At 44.5% G+C, this 22,184-nt stretch overlaps 1 protein-coding gene and 1 pseudogene across 1 annotated transcript; one reads left to right on the top strand and one right to left on the bottom strand.

Moving 5' to 3' along the window:
* Window positions 1–599: 599 nt before the first annotated feature.
* LOC141548382 (casein kinase II subunit alpha') lies at window positions 600–2,297 on the bottom strand. The gene has a single exon (XM_074277238.1). It carries the CDS (start codon window positions 2,113–2,115, stop codon window positions 1,063–1,065), a length of 1,053 nt encoding a protein of 350 aa, XP_074133339.1. The 5' UTR covers window positions 2,116–2,297; the 3' UTR covers window positions 600–1,062.
* A 3,049-nt stretch (window positions 2,298–5,346) lies between these two features.
* On the top strand, window positions 5,347–10,825 carry LOC141548602 (structural maintenance of chromosomes protein 6 pseudogene; annotated as a pseudogene).
* The last annotated feature ends 11,359 nt before the right edge of the window (window positions 10,826–22,184 follow it).

The raw sequence follows: 22,184 nt of genomic DNA on the forward strand, positions 1-22,184 counted from the left end.
AAGACCTGGAACTCATAAATAAACACCAAATAGACAATTCTGATTATATTAAGCTAAAAAGTTTTTATACAAACAAAACTAATGTAGAAAAGATTAGAAGGGAAGCAATAAATTGGGAAAACATGTTTACATTTTAGGATTTTGATAAAGGCCTCATTTCTAAATCATATAGAGAAATGACCCAAATTTATAAATTTGAGACATTCTCCAATTGATAAGTGATACAAGGATAGGAATAGAAAATTTTCAGATGAAGAAGTTGAAACTATTTCTAGTCAAATGAAAAGGTGCTCTAGATCATTATTGATCAGAGAAATGCAAATCAAGTCAACTCTAAGATACCATCCAGCACTTCTCAGATTGACTACAATGACAGGAAAAGATAATGACAGATGTTGGAGAGGATGTGGGAAAACTGGGACTCTAATATATTGTTCTTGGAATTGCAAACAGATCCAGCCATTCTGGAGAGCAATTTTGGAACTATGCTCAAAAAAGTCATCAAACTCTGCATACCCTTTGATCCAGCTATGTTTCTTTTTTTTTTTTTTTTTTTTTTTTTTTTCTTTTAAAACTTTTATTCAATAATATATAATTTTTTAAATTATAATATATAACTGTCCATCATGCCATATATTTCCCCCCATTTCCCCACTGTGGAGTTTGTGGCCAGCTGTTAATACAGTTTGCTGGGGAAGGGGGGAGGGGGGACCACGGGGCCAAAAGTCAATGGGTTGAGGTGGGGATATAGGAAGTGGGGGAGCAACATTAACCAACAACCATTTTGCATACCCTTCACATTTTCCATGCTTTCTGGGTCAGAAGGAAGTCAACAGGAAGTCAAAGGCATATGAACCTTTTACATTCAGAAGTAAGGTTTGTTTTATAAACTGTTGGTTGCCATTCAGCTGGTGTGGTTCCTGCTCTCGTAACCTGTCACTGTGACGTGTCTGTCCGCTGCATGTGGTCTCTGTACACACGTTTTTAAGACATTTGATTTGGTTCTTGTTCTGCTTATGGAAAAGTGGGAGAAACAGCATCAGACCCGTCGTTTTCCAGTCTTCATCGTGCCGCTGAGAGACCACTGGAGAGCACAGAATTTTCTGAGCTTGGCTGGGACTGCTCCTTCACCACAGGGTAGAAATAAGGGTGGTCCATGGCCTCTTTGGCGGTCAGCCTTTGTTGATGGTCATAGCGCAGAAGCTTGTCCAGAAGATCCAGGGCCTCAGGACTGACGAGATGTCTATTCTCACTATGGATGAAGTTTTCCCAGCGTTTTCGAGAGTGTTGCCCCAGGATATCATTGAAGTGTGGGTCCAGGTCTATGTGGTATTTCTTCAGATATCCATATAACTCATCTGTACCAAGTACTTTGGCAATTCGGACAAGCTGGTCGTAGTTGTCTTGGCCATGGAAGAAGGGCTCCTTTCGGAAGATCATGCTGGCCAGCATACAGCCTAAGCTCCACATGTCGAGACTATAGTCATACATCTGGTAATCCACAAGGAGCTCTGGCCCTTTGAAGTACCTAGAAGCCACACGCACATTATACTCCTGAGCAGGATGGTAGAATTCTGCCAGACCCCAGTCTATTAGTCGAAGCTTTTTCTGTTGGTGATCTATCATAACATTGTGAGGTTTGACATCTCTGTGCATGATTCCCATGCTATGACAGTAATCCAGGGCCTTAAGCAGTTCATACATATAAAACCGGATATCAAAGTCTGTAAGGATCTGGTATAGTTGCTTAAAATCTGTATTATTGATGTATTCAAACACCAAAGCTGGAGTCTTTGACACTGGGTCTTTCACAGTGTCAATGAGCTTAATGATATTTGTTCCACCTCGAAGATTTTCCAGAATCTTAACCTCTCGTTTTATCTTCTTTTTCTTCACTGGCTTGAGAATTTTTACAACCACTCTCTCATTGTTGGTGATGTTAATGGCCTCAAACACTTCACTATATTTTCCCCGACCAAGTTTCCGAACCAGTTGGTAATCGTCCTGATTACCCCAGCTCGGGACGTGCGCCTCGTAGTCCCAATACTCGCGGCTCCTCAGGCTGTTCACCTCGGCGTAGACCCGGGCCCTGCTCCCGGCGGCCGGGCCGGGCATGGCGGGCGGCGCCGGGCGGCAGCGGGGGGCGCTGGCCTGCGGCGACGAGGGCAAAGGCGGCAGCAGGAGCAGACGGCGGCCCCGGGGCGCCGAGCGGAGGAACCCCAGCAGCGACGAGGCGGCGGCGCAGGCGAGGGCGGCGAAGGCGGGCGGCCGCGCCAGGCCGGGTCCGCGGGGGCGGGCGGAGGGGCCGGCCGGGCCGGGCCGCCCCGGCCCAGGAGCGGCCGGCGGGCGGAGGGCCTCCAGCTATGTTTCTATTGGGCTTATATCACAAAGAGATTTCAAAGGAGAGACAGGTACCCACATGAGCAAAAATGTTTGTGGCAGCCCTTTACATAGTGGCTAGAAACTGGAAACTGAGTGGTGCCCATCAATTAGAGAATGGCTGAATAATTTATGGTATATGAATGTTATGAAATATTATAAGAAATAATCACCACAATGATTTCAGAAAGGCCTGGAGAGACTGACATGAACTGATGCTGAGTGAAATGAGCAGAACCAGGAGATCACTGTACATGGCAACACAGTATTATACAACAATCAAATTCTGAGGGACATGACCCTTTCCAATAATGAGATGATTGAGGCCAGTTTCAACAACCTTGTGATGAAGAGAGCTATCTACACGCAGAGAGAGAGAGAGGACTGTGGAACTGAATGCAGATCAAAAGAAACCATTCTTACACTTTTTTTTTGTTGTTCACTTGCATTTTGTTTTCTTATTCATTTTCTTTCCTTTTTGATCTGATTTTTCTTGTGCTGCAAGATAATTACATAAATAAGTTTATATGTTTATCAACATGGATTTAACATATACTTTAACACATACTGGATTGCTTGCCATCTAGATGAAAAGGGTAGGGGAAAGGAAAGGAAAATTTGGAACAAAAGGCTATGAGTCAATGCTGATAAATTGCCCATGCATATATTTCGAAAATAAAAAAATTAATTAAGAAATCACAATAATATACAACATGCTCAGTCATTCCCCAATAGATGGACATCCTTTTAATTTCCAATTCTTTACCACCTCAAAAAAGCTGCTGTAAATCTTTTTGGACCTACAAATCCTTTGTCTTTTTTGTTTTTCTTTCTTTAAGATAAATATCTAGAGTGATATTTCTTGCTCATAGGCTATGAATGGTTTTATAGCCCTTTTTTATTGTTCCAATTGTTCTCCAGAATGGGTGAATCAGTATAAAATTTTACCAAGAAGGCAGTAGTGTCTTAATTGTCTGAATGCTTTGCAGCATCTCCCCTCTGGTTTCTATGATGAACCTGTCTGGTTTTGAGTCTTCAATGACAGTGGAAAGAGGGGAACTAGACACGTTCCATCATGCTCAATGGTCTCCTTCCAGGTCTGCATGAATTTTCTAGCTGTTGTTCAGCTAGAGGAGAGGAAAGGAGGCTTAGGGGGAAGTAAATGTCTCCATATGTATTCTTTCTGAGTTACATGAATTTTCCCTCCTCTCAAGCCTCTGGAGTTATAGGACAAGGCCCACTCTGCTCCATGAGACTCCTGCTAAACCTGCTTTTTCTATACTTAGTATTTCTAGAACTGACATAGTGAGAGTAACTTCATCACTCACAGTGGTTTGGACTCATATCACCATTACTGTCCATAGCATTTTCTTGGTTCTGCTCCTTTCACTCTTCACTATTTCCTGCAGGTCTTTCCATGTTTTCTAGAATCCATTAGCTCATCATTTCTTACATGTCAAATGGTGTTTCAAGCCCTTTTCAGGATCTCTTTGGTGCCTTTCCTTGTGTAAAGCATTTACATCCATTCAAATTGAATATGAAAGCCATTTGTAGGTGGGTTCTTTTGTCAATCCCTCCCTTTTGACTCTTTATTATAACCGATTATACGTCATGGTAGGGGAGTTTTAATTGGAGGTTACACTCATTCTGTTTATTTAGTTTAGAGCTTTATGCTAACATTGGCCTTTTTTCTCAGGTTGATGGTGATTGAAATAAGAGGGAGCAGCCATGACCATTCCACAATCCTTTAAGGACTGCAAAGCATGTTCCCAAAATGACTCCCTTGACCCTTCACAACAAGCCAGGGAAGCAGGGGCTCTTGGCCTCCTGATTTTACAGATAAGGAAAGTGAGGCAGACGGAGGGTCGGGAAGCTCTTGCTCAGGCACACACAACTACTGAGCCGGAGACCATATGCGGACTCACGTCTCCGGGATTTCAGGGTGAATGCTCTGCTCCCTCACTGCATTTGCGAGAGGCAGATGACTGTCATGTCCATGCAGAGCACATACTCCCATGACAAAGTGAGGAGCCGGCCTGCAGCCTTGAGGGTGTGCAGGGAAGGACGGGGTAGTCAGCCTGTGAAGGGAAGCCTGATGGAGACTGTGCAGGGCTTTAAAAGTCAAACAGAACCGTTTGTATTTCATCTTAAGGGGTAAGTAGGGCCAAGGAATCTTCTAGATCATAACAGTGACAGGGTCAGAGATGTGCTTTCTGAGTGTGGGAACTGTGGCTGGTTGATTGCCTTTTATTAATGACCAAGAGTTGGGGCTCAGGGCAAGTGTTGTTTAGCTGAAAGTCTGTTTTCCGTTACTATGAATTTCCTCTGAGAGCCACGGGAGGCACTCTTCCCTCCCTGCCCACTGGAAACCTGATTTTGGAGCTCCTGGGGCCACCCCGTGGTGTGAGAACCGGAAGGTAGGGGAGGGCACAAGGCAGGAGGTAGTGCGCAGGTGTAGGCACAGGCGCACTCCACAACTCGGACTCCGCCCCTTTCCTTCCTGTCACTTCCTGTCACTCCCTGTCACAGCTCGGTAGACATCTTTGGGTCTGTGCCTTGTAGCTGTTGGCCATGTGGGGTTGAGTGCTGAGGGGATCGCAGTCTCGGGGCCAGGTCGGGTAGGCAGTGGCGAGGACTCGTGTGGCCGTGAGTGGGCCGCGTGGCGTGGGCGGACTGGGCTGAAAGGCAATAGAGAGCTTTTACCGCTGTTGCGGCCTCTGCTGAGGCTCAACTGCTTGGGCGTTTTTCCCTGGTGGCGTTTTCCCGCCACCCCGGAAATCACAGGCAGGGCCTGGCTTGTCTGTCTCTGCTGGTGTAGAACAGGAAATTGGGGCCAGAGTGTAGTTCTAAGGGCTTAGAGACTCCATAGAGGCACATTGTGCCTCCTTGGAAAGGGTGGGGCAGAGGAGAAGGAAGTGACTCTGGAAGAGTCCTCCCACCCAGGCGGGTTTTTCTGTCACTGACAAAATGGCGCAGAGGAAACTGGATTTTGCAGTACCCTCTACCTCAGGGGAGGAGCCAAGAGAGAGGCCAGGGCCAGCGGGTTGCATGAGTGAGGACAGGGCGCCGGTCCTCTTCCAGAACGTGTCTCCTGAACGTTCTGTTTCTCAGTCAGCCCCAGAGGAAGCGGGTATCATTGAGAGTATTCAGCTGGAGAATTTCATGAGCTATTCCAAGCTCGGGCCCGTGAGATTTGGGTCCAGTGTCAACTTGGTGGTGGGACACAGCGGGAAGAGCGCATTGCTGGCAGCCCTGATAGTGGGTCTGGGCGGGAAATCCTTAGGATTGTCTCTCAGACAGTTTGTGAAAGAAGGAGAGACTTCCGCTACCATCTCCATTACTTTAAGGAACACAGGGAAAAAGGCTTTTAAGGCTGAGGTTTTTGGGGATTCCATAACTGTACAGAAATGCATCTGTGTAGATAGGAATCCAAGTCACCAACTAAAAGACCAAGCAGGAAACCTAGTTGTTTGTGAGGGAGACGAGCTGCCAGCCATTCTCGCCCATTTTAAGATCAGAGTAGACAATCCCGTGACCGTTTTACAACAAGAGGTGGGTGGGCAGTTACTGCAGATCAAAGATGATGGTGAGAGATACAGATTATTTCTGAAAGCAACCAAGCTTGAGGGGATGAGGGAAGAGTATTCAGAAATTCTAGAGACAAAATCAAGAAACCAGCAGAGCCTAGAGGAAGGGAAAGAGCAGCTTCAGAGACTCAATGATGAGCTCATAGTATTAGAGACTCGTCGTGAGAATTTGATTTATATGATGGAAGACTTAGAAGACTTGAGTTGTGAGATGGCTTGGGCAATTGTAATTGAAATTGAGAGAGACATATATAAAAAGATAAGTAATAAGAGTGTTGAAGAACAGCGTAGCAGAGAATTAGCACAGGAACTGGAGCTTTCCAAGTCCAGATTAAATGAAGCAGAAAAGAGGCTCCAAGCCATCATCAAGAATATTGGCAAGTTAAATGAGGACCACAGTGGATTACAGCAGGAATACACTGAAGCAAAAGAAAACACCAAGAAAATAGATATGGCCTATACTCAAATGAGGTCTTTATATAATTTGTCTGAAAATGAATTGAATAAATTAGAAAGAATTTCAAGACAGCTTCATGACGAAATTGAAAACAAGAAAACAAGTTTAGAACCTGCAGGACTGGAGAGACAGAAAAACATTTCCATGTTGACAGAAAGATTAAAGACACTCAGAAAGCAAGAATATTCACTTGTACAAGATATAAACCTTATTCATGGAAATGTAAAAAAAGTTGATGAAGAACATTTTCGACTTAAGAGACAAGAGTCTGATATACAGGAGATGCTGCATGAGGAGCAAAACCAGCTAAGGCAGTGTGAGGATTGCAAATCTGAGCCACTGAAAAGATTCGGACCCCACATTGCAGCCCTTGTGGAAGCAGTAGACCATGCCTATAATCAAGGGCATTTTACTCACAAACCATTAGGCCCCCTCGGAGCTTGCATTCGTCTCCGAGATCCTGAATTTGCTTTGGCGATTGAGTGCTGCTTGCAGGGCCTTCTTCTTCACTTTTTCTGTGACAACCACAATGATGAGCTGATTCTTCAGGGGCTGATGAAAACCATTTATCCACCAGGCTCTCCAGGACCACAGATAATTGTGTCAGCATTTGACTGTGAGGTGTATGATGTCACAGGCAGAGCAGCGGATCACCCAGAATTTCCAACAGTTCTCAAAGCCTTAGAAATACGTGATGCAGTGGTGGCCAATACTTTGATTGATATCAAGGACATACAGTCTGTGCTGCTCATTAAAAGTAACTCTGTGGCCCATGCAGTGATGCAGGGTGAGGAATTTCCCAAGAACTGTTGCAAAATTTTAACAGCCAGTGGTGATGAAGTATTTGAAGGACGCTATTCCCCATGTGAAAAACCCAGACCTACTTACTTGGGTGATATGGACATTGAAATAAATAATTTGCAGAAAGAAGTGGAAAATAAAATGGCACAGTTGTCTGCATTTCACCAACATATGAATTTACTTGAAAATGATCTCAAGAAGAATCGAGAAACTATTGACAATCATTACAAAACTTTGAATGAAATGAGGGTTGAACGAATACAAATTACTTCAGAAATCAAAGATCTCAAGAATCAAAATGCAAACCAGTCAAAAGAAATCTCAGGTCTGGAAACTGTAGCTCAGGAAATTAAAGAAAGTATTAAAGCAGTTGAGAAAAAAATTCAGTCTCGAAAGGCAGAGATGGAGAACTTAAGACAAGTGAGAATAAACAGTGAAGAGAAACTGAAAGATTTTGAGTCCAAATTTAATCAAATTTCAACGTTATCAGAATCATTTATGGACGAACGAAATGCTGCTGATTTGGAAGTGAGCATCCGACACAATTCCAAGAGGCGTTGTGCAACTCGTCTTGAGCGACAATTATATTACATCCAAAACATTAAAGAGGAGGTGGACATGAAGAAGAGAGAACTCCAGAGGGCGATAACTCTGGCCGAACACACATGTCCTCAGCGTATGGAAGTTACAAGAATGCCCTCTGTTGTTTATAATGAAATCAATATTTTACAAGAGGCTATAGAATCAGAAATTTATGCTCATGGAAACCGAGAACAAATAAGGGACCAGTACATAGAGGTCAAAGAAAGATGTGCAGAGGTAAATGGTCAAGTGAAAAATTTGAAAAAACTTGTTAGAAGCCTGAAGAAAATGGCAACCCAGAAATTTGGGTCATACAACAGACAGAGAAGAAGTCTTTTTAAGCAATGCAAGTTTTACTTTGACAGCTTACTCTCTCAGTGGTGTTTCTTTGGGGAAATACACGTGGATCATGAGAAGGAGACCCTTTCTATAACTATCCAGCCTGGAGAGGGGAGTGGGGCAGCTTTGGATGCCATGAATGCCTTCTCAAATAACAGACACGCTTTGTCAAACTTTTTATTCATTCTTACCTTATGGTCCATCATAGGATCGCCTTTCAGATGTTTTGACTCATTTGACATCTACATGGACAGAAACCAAAGAAAAATCGCCATGGACATGATCCTCCAGGTAGCCCATTCTCAACCATACCACCAGTTGCTCTTATTCATTCCACAAGACATGCACTCTCTTCCTCCAAGTTCACTTGCTGAAATAGTCCAAATACCAGAGCCTGAAAGAGAATTTTACCCTGCCTCCCTAAGAAGTCAGTTCAGAAGAAGAAAGTCAATAAATCTTTAAAGTCGTGTTTTCTGTTCATTGTTTGTTTGCTTATTTTTCTCAAAGTATCAACGTGGTAATTTGACAAATGTTCCTACTGCAAAACATATTTTCAGGAACGCAGAGTCAAGACAAAAGAGTAGCGGGAAGGAGTTTGACATGTTACCCCCCACCACCACCAAGTCTCTTCCATAAAGATTTAGAAACTACCTCCCCACCAAATTCTGATCAGGAAATTCCAAGGAAAAGGCCCCCACTCCTGGCAGATGAGAGCGAGACAAATACTGAACTGTGGATACTGATGATGATATCAGATTGCTTGCTTTCTTGGGGAAGAAACATTTGGCTTGCAACATTTTGCAAAAATGAATAGTGAAAAGTATCTTAGAATATATTGAGGAAAATAAAATACTATTGAAAAATAAATACAACAACTGAATGTACCACCTAAAAAGTAATATCAGGCTATGTCAAGCTATGTTTTGATGAAAACAGCTTTCTCTGAAATGCAAATTAAGACAACTCTGAGGGACCACTACACATCTCTCAGATTGGCTAACGTCACAGGAAGTTATAATGACTAATGTTGGAGAGGACTTAGGAAACCTGGGACATTAATAGATTGCGGATGGAGTTGTAGACCATTTCAACCCTTCTGGAGAGTAATTTGGAACTGGGCCCAAAGGACTATGAAACCCTGCATACCATCTGATCCAGCAGAGTTTCTAATGGGCTTGTATCTCCAATAGACCATAAAGGAAGAAGAAAGCCACATATGCAAAAATGTTTGAGGCTGCCCTTTTTGTTGTGGCAAGGAACTCAAAAGTGAGTGAATACCCATCAGTTCAGAATGCCTTAATAAATTGAGATTTACAAATGTTATGGAATAGTATTGTTCCATGAAATACGATTCTGCAGGATGCTGTCAGGGAGGCCTGGAGAAAGTAAAATGAACTGACTCTGGGTGAAATGTGCAGAGCCAGAAGATCCTTGTACATTGCAACAACATGACTATACGATGATTGATTCTGATGGACATGGCCCTTCTAACTGACATTATTCGGGACAGCTCCAATGGTCTTGTGATGAAGACAGCCATCTGCAACCAGAGAGAGGACTGTGGGAACTAAGTTGGACTACAACATAATATTTTCATTTATTTGTTCTTGTTATCTTGTATTTTGTTTTCTGGATGCTGTCAGATTGGCCTGGACAAACTAAAATGGACTGATGGTGGGTGAAATGTGCAGAGCCAGAAGATCCTTGGACATTGCAACAACATGACTATACGATGATTGATTCTGATGGACATGGCCCTTCTAACTGACATTATTCGGGACAGCTCCAATGGTCTTGTGATGAAGACAGCCATCTGCAACCAGACATAAGACTATGGGAACTAAGTTGGACGACAACATAGTATTTTCACTTATTTGTTCTTGTTATCTTGTATTTTGTTTCTTTTCTCATTTTTTTCCTTTTTGATCTGATCATTTTTGATAATTCATTGCAGCATGACAATAGTAGAAAAATGTATTGAAGAATTGGACATGCTTAACATATATTGAATTCCTTGCCATTTGAGGAGATAGTGGGGGGAAGGGAGGCAAAGAATGGGAACACAAGGTTTAGCTAGGGTAAATGTTGAAATTTTTCACTTTTTTGTTGTTTGCTTGCATTTTGCTTTTTTTCTCATTTTTCCCTTTTATATTTCTTGTGCAGAATAAATGGGGAAATAGGTATAGAAGAAACTGCACATGATTAACATAGATTGAATTACTTGTCCTCAGGGGAGAGAGTGGGGAGAAGGGAGGCAAAAAATTGGGATACGAGGTTTTCCATGGTTGAATGTTGACAATTTGGTTTTGCAAATAAAAAGCTTTAAAAAAAGAAAAAAAAGTGTCAGCTGCTGTGTTTGGCCCTGAAAATTTCTCTGAAAAATGAACCATTCAGGTCCCTCACTCGGAGTCCCCCCCTGCCCCCTCCCTTCCACTCCACTACTCCGGCCTAGGCCCGGGTGGGAAAAGTCGTGGAAGGCGCTGGCTGGGCCCCTCCCCCACAAGGCCCCTCCCCACGGGAGCTCTGGGCTGGGGAACTTAACCTGAGGGCGGGGAGTTGCCGGGCGGAGGTCCCCCGGCGGGGACCCCCGACCTCAGAGCGGTTCCGAAAGCCGCTCCCACTTCCGCTGCTCCTCCACTCCCAAGGGCAGTCACTTGCTCAGGTCCTGGCCCCGAACTAGTCCCGGTCCAATGGTCCAGCCCCGGGCTCCAGGTAGACGGCCGCGCCCGGGCCGCAGGCTGGCAGCCACCGCTTCCCATCCAGCCCTGCCCTTCTTCCCGCTCGCCCTCCGGGCCCGTCCCCTCGGGGAACAACGCGGGCTCCGGGTGCGGACCGGGAGCGCCTGGGGCCGCCTCCTCTTGGGCTCACGGGGAGGACCGGACCCCGGACCTGGACTGGAGGCCCCGAACAGCCAGTCTCCGAGCACCAGGCAGCCCTCGGGTCCCGAGGAGCGGAGAGTTGCGGGGGAGTAGAAGGGGGGGGGCTGTCCAGGGGCAGGGGCGGGAGGCGGCCCTGGGGTCCGGCCCCATTGGCCACGGGCCCGGCGGCAGGAAGGGGATAGGGCCTGGGCGGTTCCGCCCCCAAGCAGAATGAGCCTATCGCAGGAGCGCGAAACCTGGATAAGTGTAGCGGCGGGAGGAGGGGGGGCCGCTCACAGAGGCTGCAGCCAACCAAGCTGCAGCCATGCCGTCCGGGGCCGGCACCTTCACTGACCTTCTCCCCCCGGACCGGACCGACTGTCCGCACGCCCTGCTGCGCCACCAGCCCCTGGGTTAGGCGGCCGGGGGCAGCGTGGGGGGAAAGCGTCCCCCGCGGGCGGCAGCGCTGGGGCGTTGGCGCTGGTCCAAGGCGAGGGCTTGGGCGGGCGGGAGCAATTGAAAGTTCGAGAAAACGCCAGCCTCGGCCTCTGGGTGCGCGGCCCAGGGAAGGGAGCAGGGGCCGGCCCGGCTGGACCACCCTCCCTCTTGTCTTGCTAGTTCTCAGTCGGGACTCTGACCACACCGGGGACTCACATTGGTTTTCCTGCACGTCGTCCTCTGACCCTCCGATAACTAGGGAGTGGCCGGGCCTGGTCAGAACCCGGCTGGGGGCCCACAGGGGCCCCCTCGGAGTAGCGCTGGACTTGGGCATAGAGGGGCCTTTGGGCGGGGAGAGCTTAACATTTCCTTGCATTCCTGTATCAGTTCTCCGTGGGGGAAGGGATGGCTAGGGAGGGGCGGGGTCGGTGTGGGAGCTAAGGGAGAACGCGAGAGGTGCCAGGAATTAAGTGGGTTCTAGGGAGTCCCCGATTCCCTCGGGCATGGAGAGCCTCAGGCAGCGCTGGCGCCTTCGAGGCTGGACTCGTTCAACAAGTTTGTGCAGAGAAAAGAGCCGTAGGCTTTCGGTTCATTCAGGAAATCTGGAGTTCCCGGGGTTTTCCTGGCTGCGTGGAGCGGCCCCTTCCCGGGAGTCCTGCGCTCCGCTGGGTAATTTTATCGACCTCCTCAATGCAACAAATTCAGGAAATCTCCACTTGAGAGCCGGGATCCGCTTTTCTGGTGTTGTTCATTTCCTCTGTGTGGGATGCGACTTCATGGCAGCTAAAATTCACCAGCTGCTTCCCTTTTTGTGGACGTTTTGCAGCAGTCTGCAGGCTGACACAAGCAAACTCTCCAAAAACAAGGCCAGATTTTTAGACGCAGGCGGACGGGACGGACGGACCAAGGGCACGGGGATCTCTGGACCCGAGCGAGGCCGGCGGCCGGGCGTCTGCGCGCCTCCGCGCGTGACATTTAATGTGGCCTGCTTACCGGTCCGGGCCATTTGCGGGCCAACTGGGCAGGGATTTCTCCTGAGTTCTAACTCGGTCCCAAGGAACTTGCCCCAGCTTGCCTGGATCTGTGCAACTTTTCGTGGCTGCGTTGTTAAAACGCAGCATCAGCCGCGGGGAAACGGACTCACTTATCACTACTGGAACGGGAGTGTGTGGGAGGGGTTGTGGAGCCCTTCACTGGGAAGGGAAGATTAAAGGAGTGGATCCAGAAAGAAGCTCTTCCTGCGACCCCCACTCCTTCCCATCTGGGCTGCTGCAGAGGAAGCTCCTGGGTCAGAGCCGGCCAGCTTAGTTAGGTTACGGGCGTTTCCAGCCGCGCTGGAACGGGCTCCCGGGGATCTCTGGGGCCGTTGGCACAGTTTCCTTGGGTTACCGCTGTGAAAGAGCAGAAAGAAGCTCTTTTCTTCTTTGGGGTTTTCGAGATAGACCCACGGGAAACACCTGGACCGAAATGTGGCCATGACCCCAGGGGGGCCTTTAACTGGCCTCCTCAGAGAGCCGGGGGCGAAATCACAGAAGCCCAGAACCTCTTCAAGAGGATGGAAACTTCTCGGTGCGCCCGGCCCAACAGCGAGCCCGATCTTACCCGCAGAGGGACCTGACCGGGAGAAGCTCTTTTTCATTCTCCACAGACGTCTTCCTTAGCCCCACGTGGAGAAATAGTGCAAGGGGCCACTTCTGGAGGTTTGGGGGTGAGACTCAATCCCCTCCCCCCACCCCCTGTGTATTTAAACTCTTCTCGATCTCTGGCAGATGAGGGCAAGCGTGAGCTTGGGGAGGAAGAGGAATGTTCACATCTCCTACAAGTGCTTTCCTCACATCCTAGGAATCAGGTGTGGAAAATACTCAGATGAAGAACCTGAGACTTGAAGAGAAATGCAACGCTTTGGTAGCTGAGTTCTAGTGGATTGCCAAATAGAAATGATACTGCCAGGCAACTAGTTAATAAATATTTATTTACATTATATTATTTATATAATAAATATAAATATTGTATATATGATAACTATGTATAACTAAGCCCCTCCTACCAGCCAGACTCTAAGCTAATCACTAAGGAGACAAAAAGAAGCTAGAGAGCTCCTGCCCTGCCCTAGAGTAGCACACAATTTAATGTGGGACACAACGAACAAATTAATATGTACAGGGAAGATAAATAGGAAACAATTAAAAGAGAGAAGGTACTAGAACTACAAGTGGGAGGAGAAAACTTCCTGCTGGAGTTCTGGTTTTATTTCAGACTTTAAAAAGAGATCCAGGCAGAAAACTGGCAAGAGAAGTTTGTTATTACACCTGAGACGTCAGCTTTTGCAGGCTGACTTCCTTAGTGGCAAGGTCCCGGCAGAGAAGGAAAGATCCAGCAGAGAAATCTCTACAGAGAGACTAAGAGGGGTAGGGTCATGTTAGGGAAGTAGGGTAGACATTGTGGGGATCCCAGCCCAACTTTTGACACCAACACTAATGGATGTATAATCGATATATAAATATGAGTTGTGATTAGTCAAACTGTGTGCATAGTCAAGAATGAAACGAAGTTGCAGCTAAATAACTTGTCATTCAGAATCCCTAGAATTTCCTTGAATAAAGAGAAAAACGTGTGTCCACTCTGCTGGTCAATTGAAAGAGCATAGATTTGGAGCCAATAGACCCTTAAATTGAAATCTCTGTCCACAATTAACTCTAACAATAGACAAGTTTTTTTAATTTTCTGAAATTCAGATTTTTTTTCCTTGATATAAGGATGAGATTGTTGTCAGGAAATCATTTGGTGCAAATTAAAGCACTGTGTAAGTACTGTTGTAATCATTTCCTGAAACTCTCACTCTCTCAGATTTTGGGGGAAGGCTTGGCAAACTCCCACAGAGAAGTTCTCCCCTGAGAGCCCCGCCCCAGGGAATCAGGATACAGTGCTTTCATTCTGTTACCTGGGTGGGAGTAATTGAGTCCAGGACCACTCCTCCTCAGCCTGAGCTGGAGACTGAGATTTCTATCCAGCACTCTGGAGTTGGAGATTAGTCCAGGGACACTCACTCAATTAGGAGATTCTCTGTTCTGATTCCAATTCAAACTGCTCTCAGCCCCCTCCAAGAGCCACCCATGTAACAAGCTTCCTTCAGCTCAATTCCCTGCAGGGGACCTAAAAGCAGGAATCATGCCAGGGAACTTCTCTCCCCTTGGCATAGTTGCCCCCATCTGCCCTCTGAAAAGACATTTTCTTTTCAGTGTCACTCCCTCTTTATCTCTCTCAACTATTTCCCTAAAAGGATCCTTTGTAATTGTAATTGTAAATTCATTTACAAAGGACCTGAGAAGACCAAAATGGAGTTCCCACAATTCTCTGCCCGGTGCCCCATCTTATCACTGTGACATCTGCAGAAACAAGCCAGTGGGATACTCCACTCTCCCAATTTAATGAAGGAGGATTGAAGGCTTGGTGCTTGGGGTAGTCAAGGTCACTCTGACTCTAATTTTACCCCTCCTCACCAACAGGCAAACCCCTTCTCTGAGGCCCCTTCATGTAGAGGCCACTTCACAAAAGAAAGGGAGGACAAGTAAGGTTCTCCAATGACCAAACCATAGAACTGGAAAAGAAGTTTGAGCCTGAGAAATATCTTTCCCCAACTGGAAGGAAGCGTCCTGCCAAGATGCTACAACTCAGTGAGAGGCAGCTGAACTGGGAAACAGAATTCTATGGAATTTTTGGAAACCAGTGGGTCAGACTGAAAAAGAAGAAGGAGTAGGAAAAGATGGTTCAGGATGGGAACATTTGATTTAACATTCTTAGATCTTGTTTAGAAGAAACACTTACCTTGAATCTTTAAATTATTTTGACACTTTGAAGATAACCTTGAATGAGAAGGGAGCCATTGTGGTATAGGGGAAGATACTAGAGCCCACCTGTGGCTTTGACCTGCTATCTTAAATGATGTTACTTTGTGAGAAATGCTGAAAAGTTAGATTTCCACAGTCTTGCAAGCTTTGAGGTAATGTGGGATTGGGATAGTGGGTACCACTGACCAAGAGGTTTTCAGAATATGGGAGCTTAAGGAAGATTAAGATTCACAAAACAATTAAGTGATCAATAGAAGCCTTGAGCAAACCAGAAATTGAGGAGCTAGGAAGGGACAGGGTGATTCAGCCAATTAGAAAGAGGCTTGTGGTTTTGAAAAATAAGATAATAGCCCATCCAGGCTTCACTGGTTGGGATCAATGACCTGACTGGAACAAATCACCACTAAGCTTGCTTTATAGGCTAATTGAATATTATACAACATACCCCAGAGGAGGAGTTTTTCCCCATTTTTGAACATGGGATATATGAGGGGGAGATATTTTATACATATTAAGGGGAAACATAGTGGTTGTATCAGAAAGATTATAACCCTGATAAAACAGATCAATCCATTCTCTGTGTGGCTGTGCCATACAAGCAAGTATGATGGTTCCCACATGTTTGTACTTAGTGCTCCCTGTTCCCAAAGAGTAGTGGGACGATTCCTTAAGATTCTTCTTTAATACATTTTCCTTGATATCTGATTTTCAGTGTCAAGAGTGTTATTTTTAACCCTAAAGTCTCATTTTTTTGGTTAAACAATTGTTTCCTTAAGTGACATAAATTAAATTAACCTGACGTCTGACATATAAACCATGAAACACATAAGTTGGTGGATGGAAAAAAAGGAAACACTGTTAGGTATAGCTTGTTGCCTTTCAATAATTTAAATTATCTGGAGCTCTCTATAACCTTCTGAAGACTGGCTTTTTGCTTGTAAAATGGGGATGATAATGCTTGCACTAGCTGTCCTGGGCCTGACACTTTGCAGAAATAGTCTAGAAACACTTGCTAATTTAATTTGCTTGATTTATTTAACATTTCCCTCATTTACACTCAAAACAATTTTTAATTTTTGAAATCTTTGAGTTGTAGGTTCTCTCTCTTATCCTCGTCCATAACTGAGAAACTGTATGTGAAGCTTTGCCAAACATTTTTCTAGTATCTGCCTTTATATTTTAAAGTGGCTTGATTTCTCTTCTGAACTGCTGTTTTACAAGCAGAAAAGAGCTAACAGCCTGTGCCAGATTCTTCTATCTCAGTGGCTTCTCTGATCCCAGAGTTCTCCTGAGCTCGATCAGCACAGAGTGCTGGCACCTAACCCTGTCTGTGGTGGCCTTTTTTCTTCCTCCCCTGGGAGCTGACCTTTTCTGTTGAAACTCCAGATTCTCTTCAGCTGGTAAGTGGTGTTTCCAGTCCTTGTGGTTTCTATCAGTCCAGTGTTATTTTTGAGGCTGATTTAACTAATTGGTAATGAGGGAGGAAGGGAGCTTACAGATTCTAGTGTATCTTCTCAGCCATGTTGGCTCCGCCCCCCAACGCCAAACATTTTTTTAAAAATTAAGTTGTTTAAGAAAACATAGATTTCCTACTCTAATGAAAATAAAAACCCTCAAGAAAAATTGAGTTGAGTGAGAGAGAGATAATGCTAGAAGCTTTATTCAATCACAATCAGTTCCTTCTCTGGGTATGGATAGGATTTTTCATCATAGGTCCTTCAGAGTTATACTTGTCAATTTATGCCTGCCCTGCCCTGTAGTGATTAGTCTTGTCCTCAGACCCAAAAGTTCTTCTCCAACCCCTTTCAAATCCTTCCCAGCCCCTTTCCAAATACCCCTTTAAAGGACCTTCTCCAAAAATCAGCATCCTGAACACCTCTAGACACGGGTCCCTTTCTCTGCTTTCAGAATCTGCCAGCCAAGTAGAAAAGCCAAGTAGAAAAGGCTAAAGCAGGTGAGAGGTGAGGCCTTGTTATTATAGCAATAATTCTTTTAATGATCTTACCTTCTAATGGGTACCTATTCTAGGTTGTCCAAGGCTATTCCACCTTGATGAAAAGGGCAAATAGTCTTCTTGGAATCCTGTAGGACTCAACCTGGCTGCACTAATGCTAAAAGGGCCTATGCAGTCAGTTCTGTTTGGGACAGAAAGACCTACCCAAAGGGACTACTCAAAGATCCCTCATAAAAAGCAGAATTATTTATTAGAATCTTGAGAAACAGACCCCATCCTGGTCTGTGAGCCAAATTCACAGCAAGAGAGAGCCACTCCCCTGAAAATATTCAGAGCTTTTATACATTTCAGACAAAGAACCTCCAAAATCCCACCCTCTATATGTTGTGATTGGTCATAGAAGTCTGTATTCCCCTATTTAATCAGTGTAATGTAGTTAGACAAGGGGATATACAGCCTCTTGGGCCACCTCTTCTTTGGACAATGGAATGCAGCCTAGGCCTTATCTAAAATCACATGACTGTGGCCTATAGGTCTGATTCACTTTAATTAACTGTCCCTGATCAATATGTGCTTCATCTGTAAGTTCTTCACCTTTCCACACAGTTCCTCTGGCCATTATGTGGGGGTTTAACACATTGACTATTAAAAGACTAAGCTGATTGTTTTATAAACCCATGTGTTGTTTTTCTAATTAATACAAGAAAGAAAGTAATTGCTAGGAAATGATTTAAGCAGTTATCTTTGGGGAGAATATTGTTTCTTCTAATGACACAATTATAATAAAATCAGGCTGGACTGGTAGGTAAATAGAAGGAAAGGAACACCTTAGAGTCTATTTGAGTGGCTGCACACACAATGAAAATATCAACTATTTTTAACTCCTACCCCTTAGTCCTGGTTTAGGTCCAGGCTCTATATGAAGAAGAGATTCTGAACTCTTCTGTCTGATTTGCAAATGTAAACGAAGCTTTTTCTTGGGAGAATAAAGCTGGGGTCTTCACTAGGTGCAGTCAGGGTAGGGGGTCGGGGTTGAGGTGAGAGATGGGAGAAGCAGGTTGGCCTCTGTATCATACGTGACAGAGTTGTTGCTTAATTAATGTTTGTTGAATGGAATGGAATTGTTGAACTGAGGAAAAAAGCAATTCTTCTAATCTGCCTACAAAGTTTGCTGAAACTTTTCTGGAGTTAAGAATCGGGAATTAGATTTGTGGCAAACTGCACTCGGCAAATTTACCTGATTAATTGTTGAACTCTCCATTCTATTTTGTTGTGTATTTGTGGCCTTTATCTTCCCAGAAAATGGAAAATTTCAGCAATAAAATAGTTATGTTTCATATACCTATGATTGCAAAATTAATTCACTTATTCCAGGTGAAAGTATCCTGATCTCAATTTTCACTCCTGGTTTGTTTTTATTGTTGCCTATCTCAGTAGTGCCAAACTAATTTAGACTGGGCTTCCCCCTCCCTCCAGGTTTTTTTTTTGTTAGTTTGTTTTATTCTTCTTTGCATTTTCAATAAACAGAGAATGCTTTCCTAGCTGGGTGCAAGTTACCTAATCTGTATTTACTTTAATAAGTGACTCTAATTGTTATGGGTGGGCATTGCCTCTCCTCCACTAAGAATCTTCCCATAATTCTGAAGGCCTCTTCCTCTGAGACTGCTAGCACCAGAGCTGGATTATTCTTCTATCCTCCCTCCCGCAGGCCATAACTTCTCTGCTCAGACATCCTGGCTGTTTAAACTTCACCAAGAACAAATTACAAATGAGGCTTTAATCACTTGGAAAATGTTCTGAAATTATTTAATGTGCTAGCATATTATTTAAAGTGGATAGCTCATGTTAATGCATCTAGAGATGGCAGAAATGAGGGGGAAATCCTAAAGAGATTGTACTTTTAAAAATAATTTCTTCAGACCATTGAAACCACTGGATTTGCTGGAGTTAAATACTAAACTATATAATTCAATTAGGGCGGTATATTCCTGTTAACTTCTTTAGGTTTTTTCCGGGGGGCGGGCGGGGGGGGGGGGGGAGGAGGTAATCCGGATTTGGTGTTGGCAAAATGATTTCTTCCTCTAAAATTGATTCATTCCTTCAAAAAGCATTAATTAAGCATCTGATGGGGTGGGGATGGAAAATAGTCCCAGCCCTTAAGGACTTCATTTTCTACTGGGAGGGAAACAAAAATAGAAATAGATTTTATTATTATTTATACTTATATAATTAGATGGGGAATCATTTCCATGAGATGGCAGGAGCCACTAGGGAGAGAAGAATATGTTAAACACAACCTTTTCTCTCCCAAACTGAAACTTTAAGCTTTTAACAGTCTGCCTCAGTAAGCTACCAATAACTGAATACTTCTTAACAAGTAGGATTAAAGATCGGGCAGAAGTTCTAAGGCCAAAATTCTAGACAGTCCGTTTTTCATTATTCCACATCCTATTCCATTTTCATTCCTTTTATGTAGGAAAACCCTCAAAACAAAATAAGGAGGATTGGAAATGTTGTGCCACAGTTCCCTCCTAATTGTCCTGCCTCAGGTTTCCTTCATTGTTCTGCCTGATGGCAACCCCTCTGCTGATCATTAGGACTGCTGTAAGTTAGAGCTAGTTACTCTAAGGTTATAAATTGTAAATGTATAAACTCAAGATAAGGGGGAGTTCAGCCTTCCTGGCTCCTAAGTCATCAGAATGTCCGGTGCCTCCCCCCAGCCGGACAGAACTGGATTGATGGTCTGTTCCCGATCTCAGGATATGACCAGGCAGGATGATGATGAGTGGACATCTGGAACCTGAACAAAACTGGACTTGGAAATAATAGCTTTTATTTGTTTTCATTGGGAGATCTCTGTAGCTGAGAAAAGGGGGAAAAAGAACCAAAGGAAATTCACTTTCTCTCCTATCAGAAAACTCCATCTGGTGCTTTGGCAATATACAGGTTAGCCTTGATTGTTTTTAACTGAAGAAATAAGTTTTGATTTTTAAGTTCTTATGCTAAAATTTATTTTGCAACGATAAAGCATTCTTCCCTAAGTAAATTGCCACAACCGGATTACCAAATTCTTGATTTAATTTAAAAAAGAATATGCAGCTTTACAGGTTTAATTAGATTTTCTGTGTTGATGCCTTTGCTAATGGAAATGGGAGATCCCTTGTTTCCCAGGACTTGAATCCAGGTCACCTGGCTGTCACTCTTAAAAAGTCAACTCTTTTTTTACTTTTATCTAAAAGTCTTGCAGCACCTGTCTTAAACCTGGTTCAACTTGGAACTGTTTCAGATACTTGCCTGTTATTCCTGCTCCTTTGTTGCTAAAAATCCTCTGGTTAAGATGCTGCCTTAGGCTCTGTTGGTAATCTTCCAATAAGTATTTGACAAGAAACTGATAAAAGGTGATAGAACACTGAGGAAAAACTGACACACAAATTACCAAAAATAATTCCAAATATACTCAAAGTACCAGGTTGAATTTTGTATGCATGCATTTATTCATATATGCATTAATGCATATATTCATACATGTATGCATATGTGCATGTGTGCATGTGTACATATATACTATGTGTCATGTTCTCTTCTTAAAAACGTAATCTTTCTCTGTGAGCAGGTTCCTTGGGGAGCTTCTGGAAGCAGCCTCAGTTTCAGTTCAGTTCAATAATCCACTTCAATTCATCAGTTCAAAAATAATGCAGCCAGGAGTCCAAATCCTTTACTGCCTCTTTCTCCTTCACTTGGGGCTCTGCTAGTTTTTGGAGGCCTTCCTCTCTCCTTGGCTCCCCAGAGCTCTTGCTGCTAGTCCTTTGTCTCTGCCAGCTTCAGGCTGCTTCCCTATGTCTCCAGCCAGCACAAAGGTGGAAGTGGGAATGAATCTTGACTCTGAATCTCCCCAAGTTCTGATCCCTGGGGCTTCCAGGTCTTCAAATACACCCTATCAGCTGGATTGATGGGGGATGGGATTTGGTTGGAAGCTTCCAGGGGCCTAGGGAGGTGCTCATTTGCATAGTGAGAGAGTGCCTTTTGAAATGCACCTAGCTGAGGGACTCCAGGCCAATCAGAGTCTATTAGACTGTCAGTCTGCAGGAAAGGCCTCCCATACAAAAGTTCAAAAGGACTTAGTTTAATTCTTTCCCAGGGGGCAATTCTGACTCTTAGTAGCCCCAGTGGGTCGTTCTTTATCCAATCCTCCCTAGTCTCCAAGCAGAGTTTCGTCAGGACCCTCTTAAGTGTATGATTCATTTTTTCTGCCTTCCCAGAGGCTTGAGGATGGCAGGCAGAGTGAAGATGATAGGAGATGTTAGCGCCTTGGCTACCCTGTGAGTTACCTGAGAAATGGAGGCCGGCCCATTACTCCTCTGCAAAGAGTGGGGCAAAGCAAAGCAGGGCATGATCTCTTTCAGCAAGCATTTAGATACTTCCTGGGCCTTCTCTGTCCTAGAAGGAAAGGCTTCCACCAGTTAGTGAATGTATCAACACATACCAAAAGCAGTTTGAAACCTGTACAAGGGGGCATAGGTGTGAAGTCTCGTTGCCAATCCTCACCAGGGTACTGCCTCTCCTCTGCACTGGCTTCAGGAGAGGTGGGGGCTTAACAGCTCCCTCAGGATTTGCCTGGGCACAGATTGGGCAGGCCCAGCACCACTGATTGAGGGTTTCCCCCAGCTTGTTTTTTTTTTTTTTTTTTTTTAATTTTTTATTTTATTTTATAATTATAACTTTTTTTTTGACAGTACATATGCATGGGTAATTTTTTACAACATTATCCCTTGCACTTACTTCTATTCAGATTTTTTCCCTTCCTCCCCCAACCCCCTCCCCCAGATGGCAAGCAGTCTTATATATGTTAAATATATTACAGTATATTCTAGATACAATATATGTGTGTAGAACCAAATTTCTTGTTGCACAGGAAGAATTGGATTCAGAAGGTAAAAATAA

Source organism: Sminthopsis crassicaudata, chromosome X (genome assembly GCF_048593235.1).
Source record: "Sminthopsis crassicaudata isolate SCR6 chromosome X, ASM4859323v1, whole genome shotgun sequence".
NCBI lineage: Eukaryota > Metazoa > Chordata > Mammalia > Dasyuromorphia > Dasyuridae > Sminthopsis > Sminthopsis crassicaudata.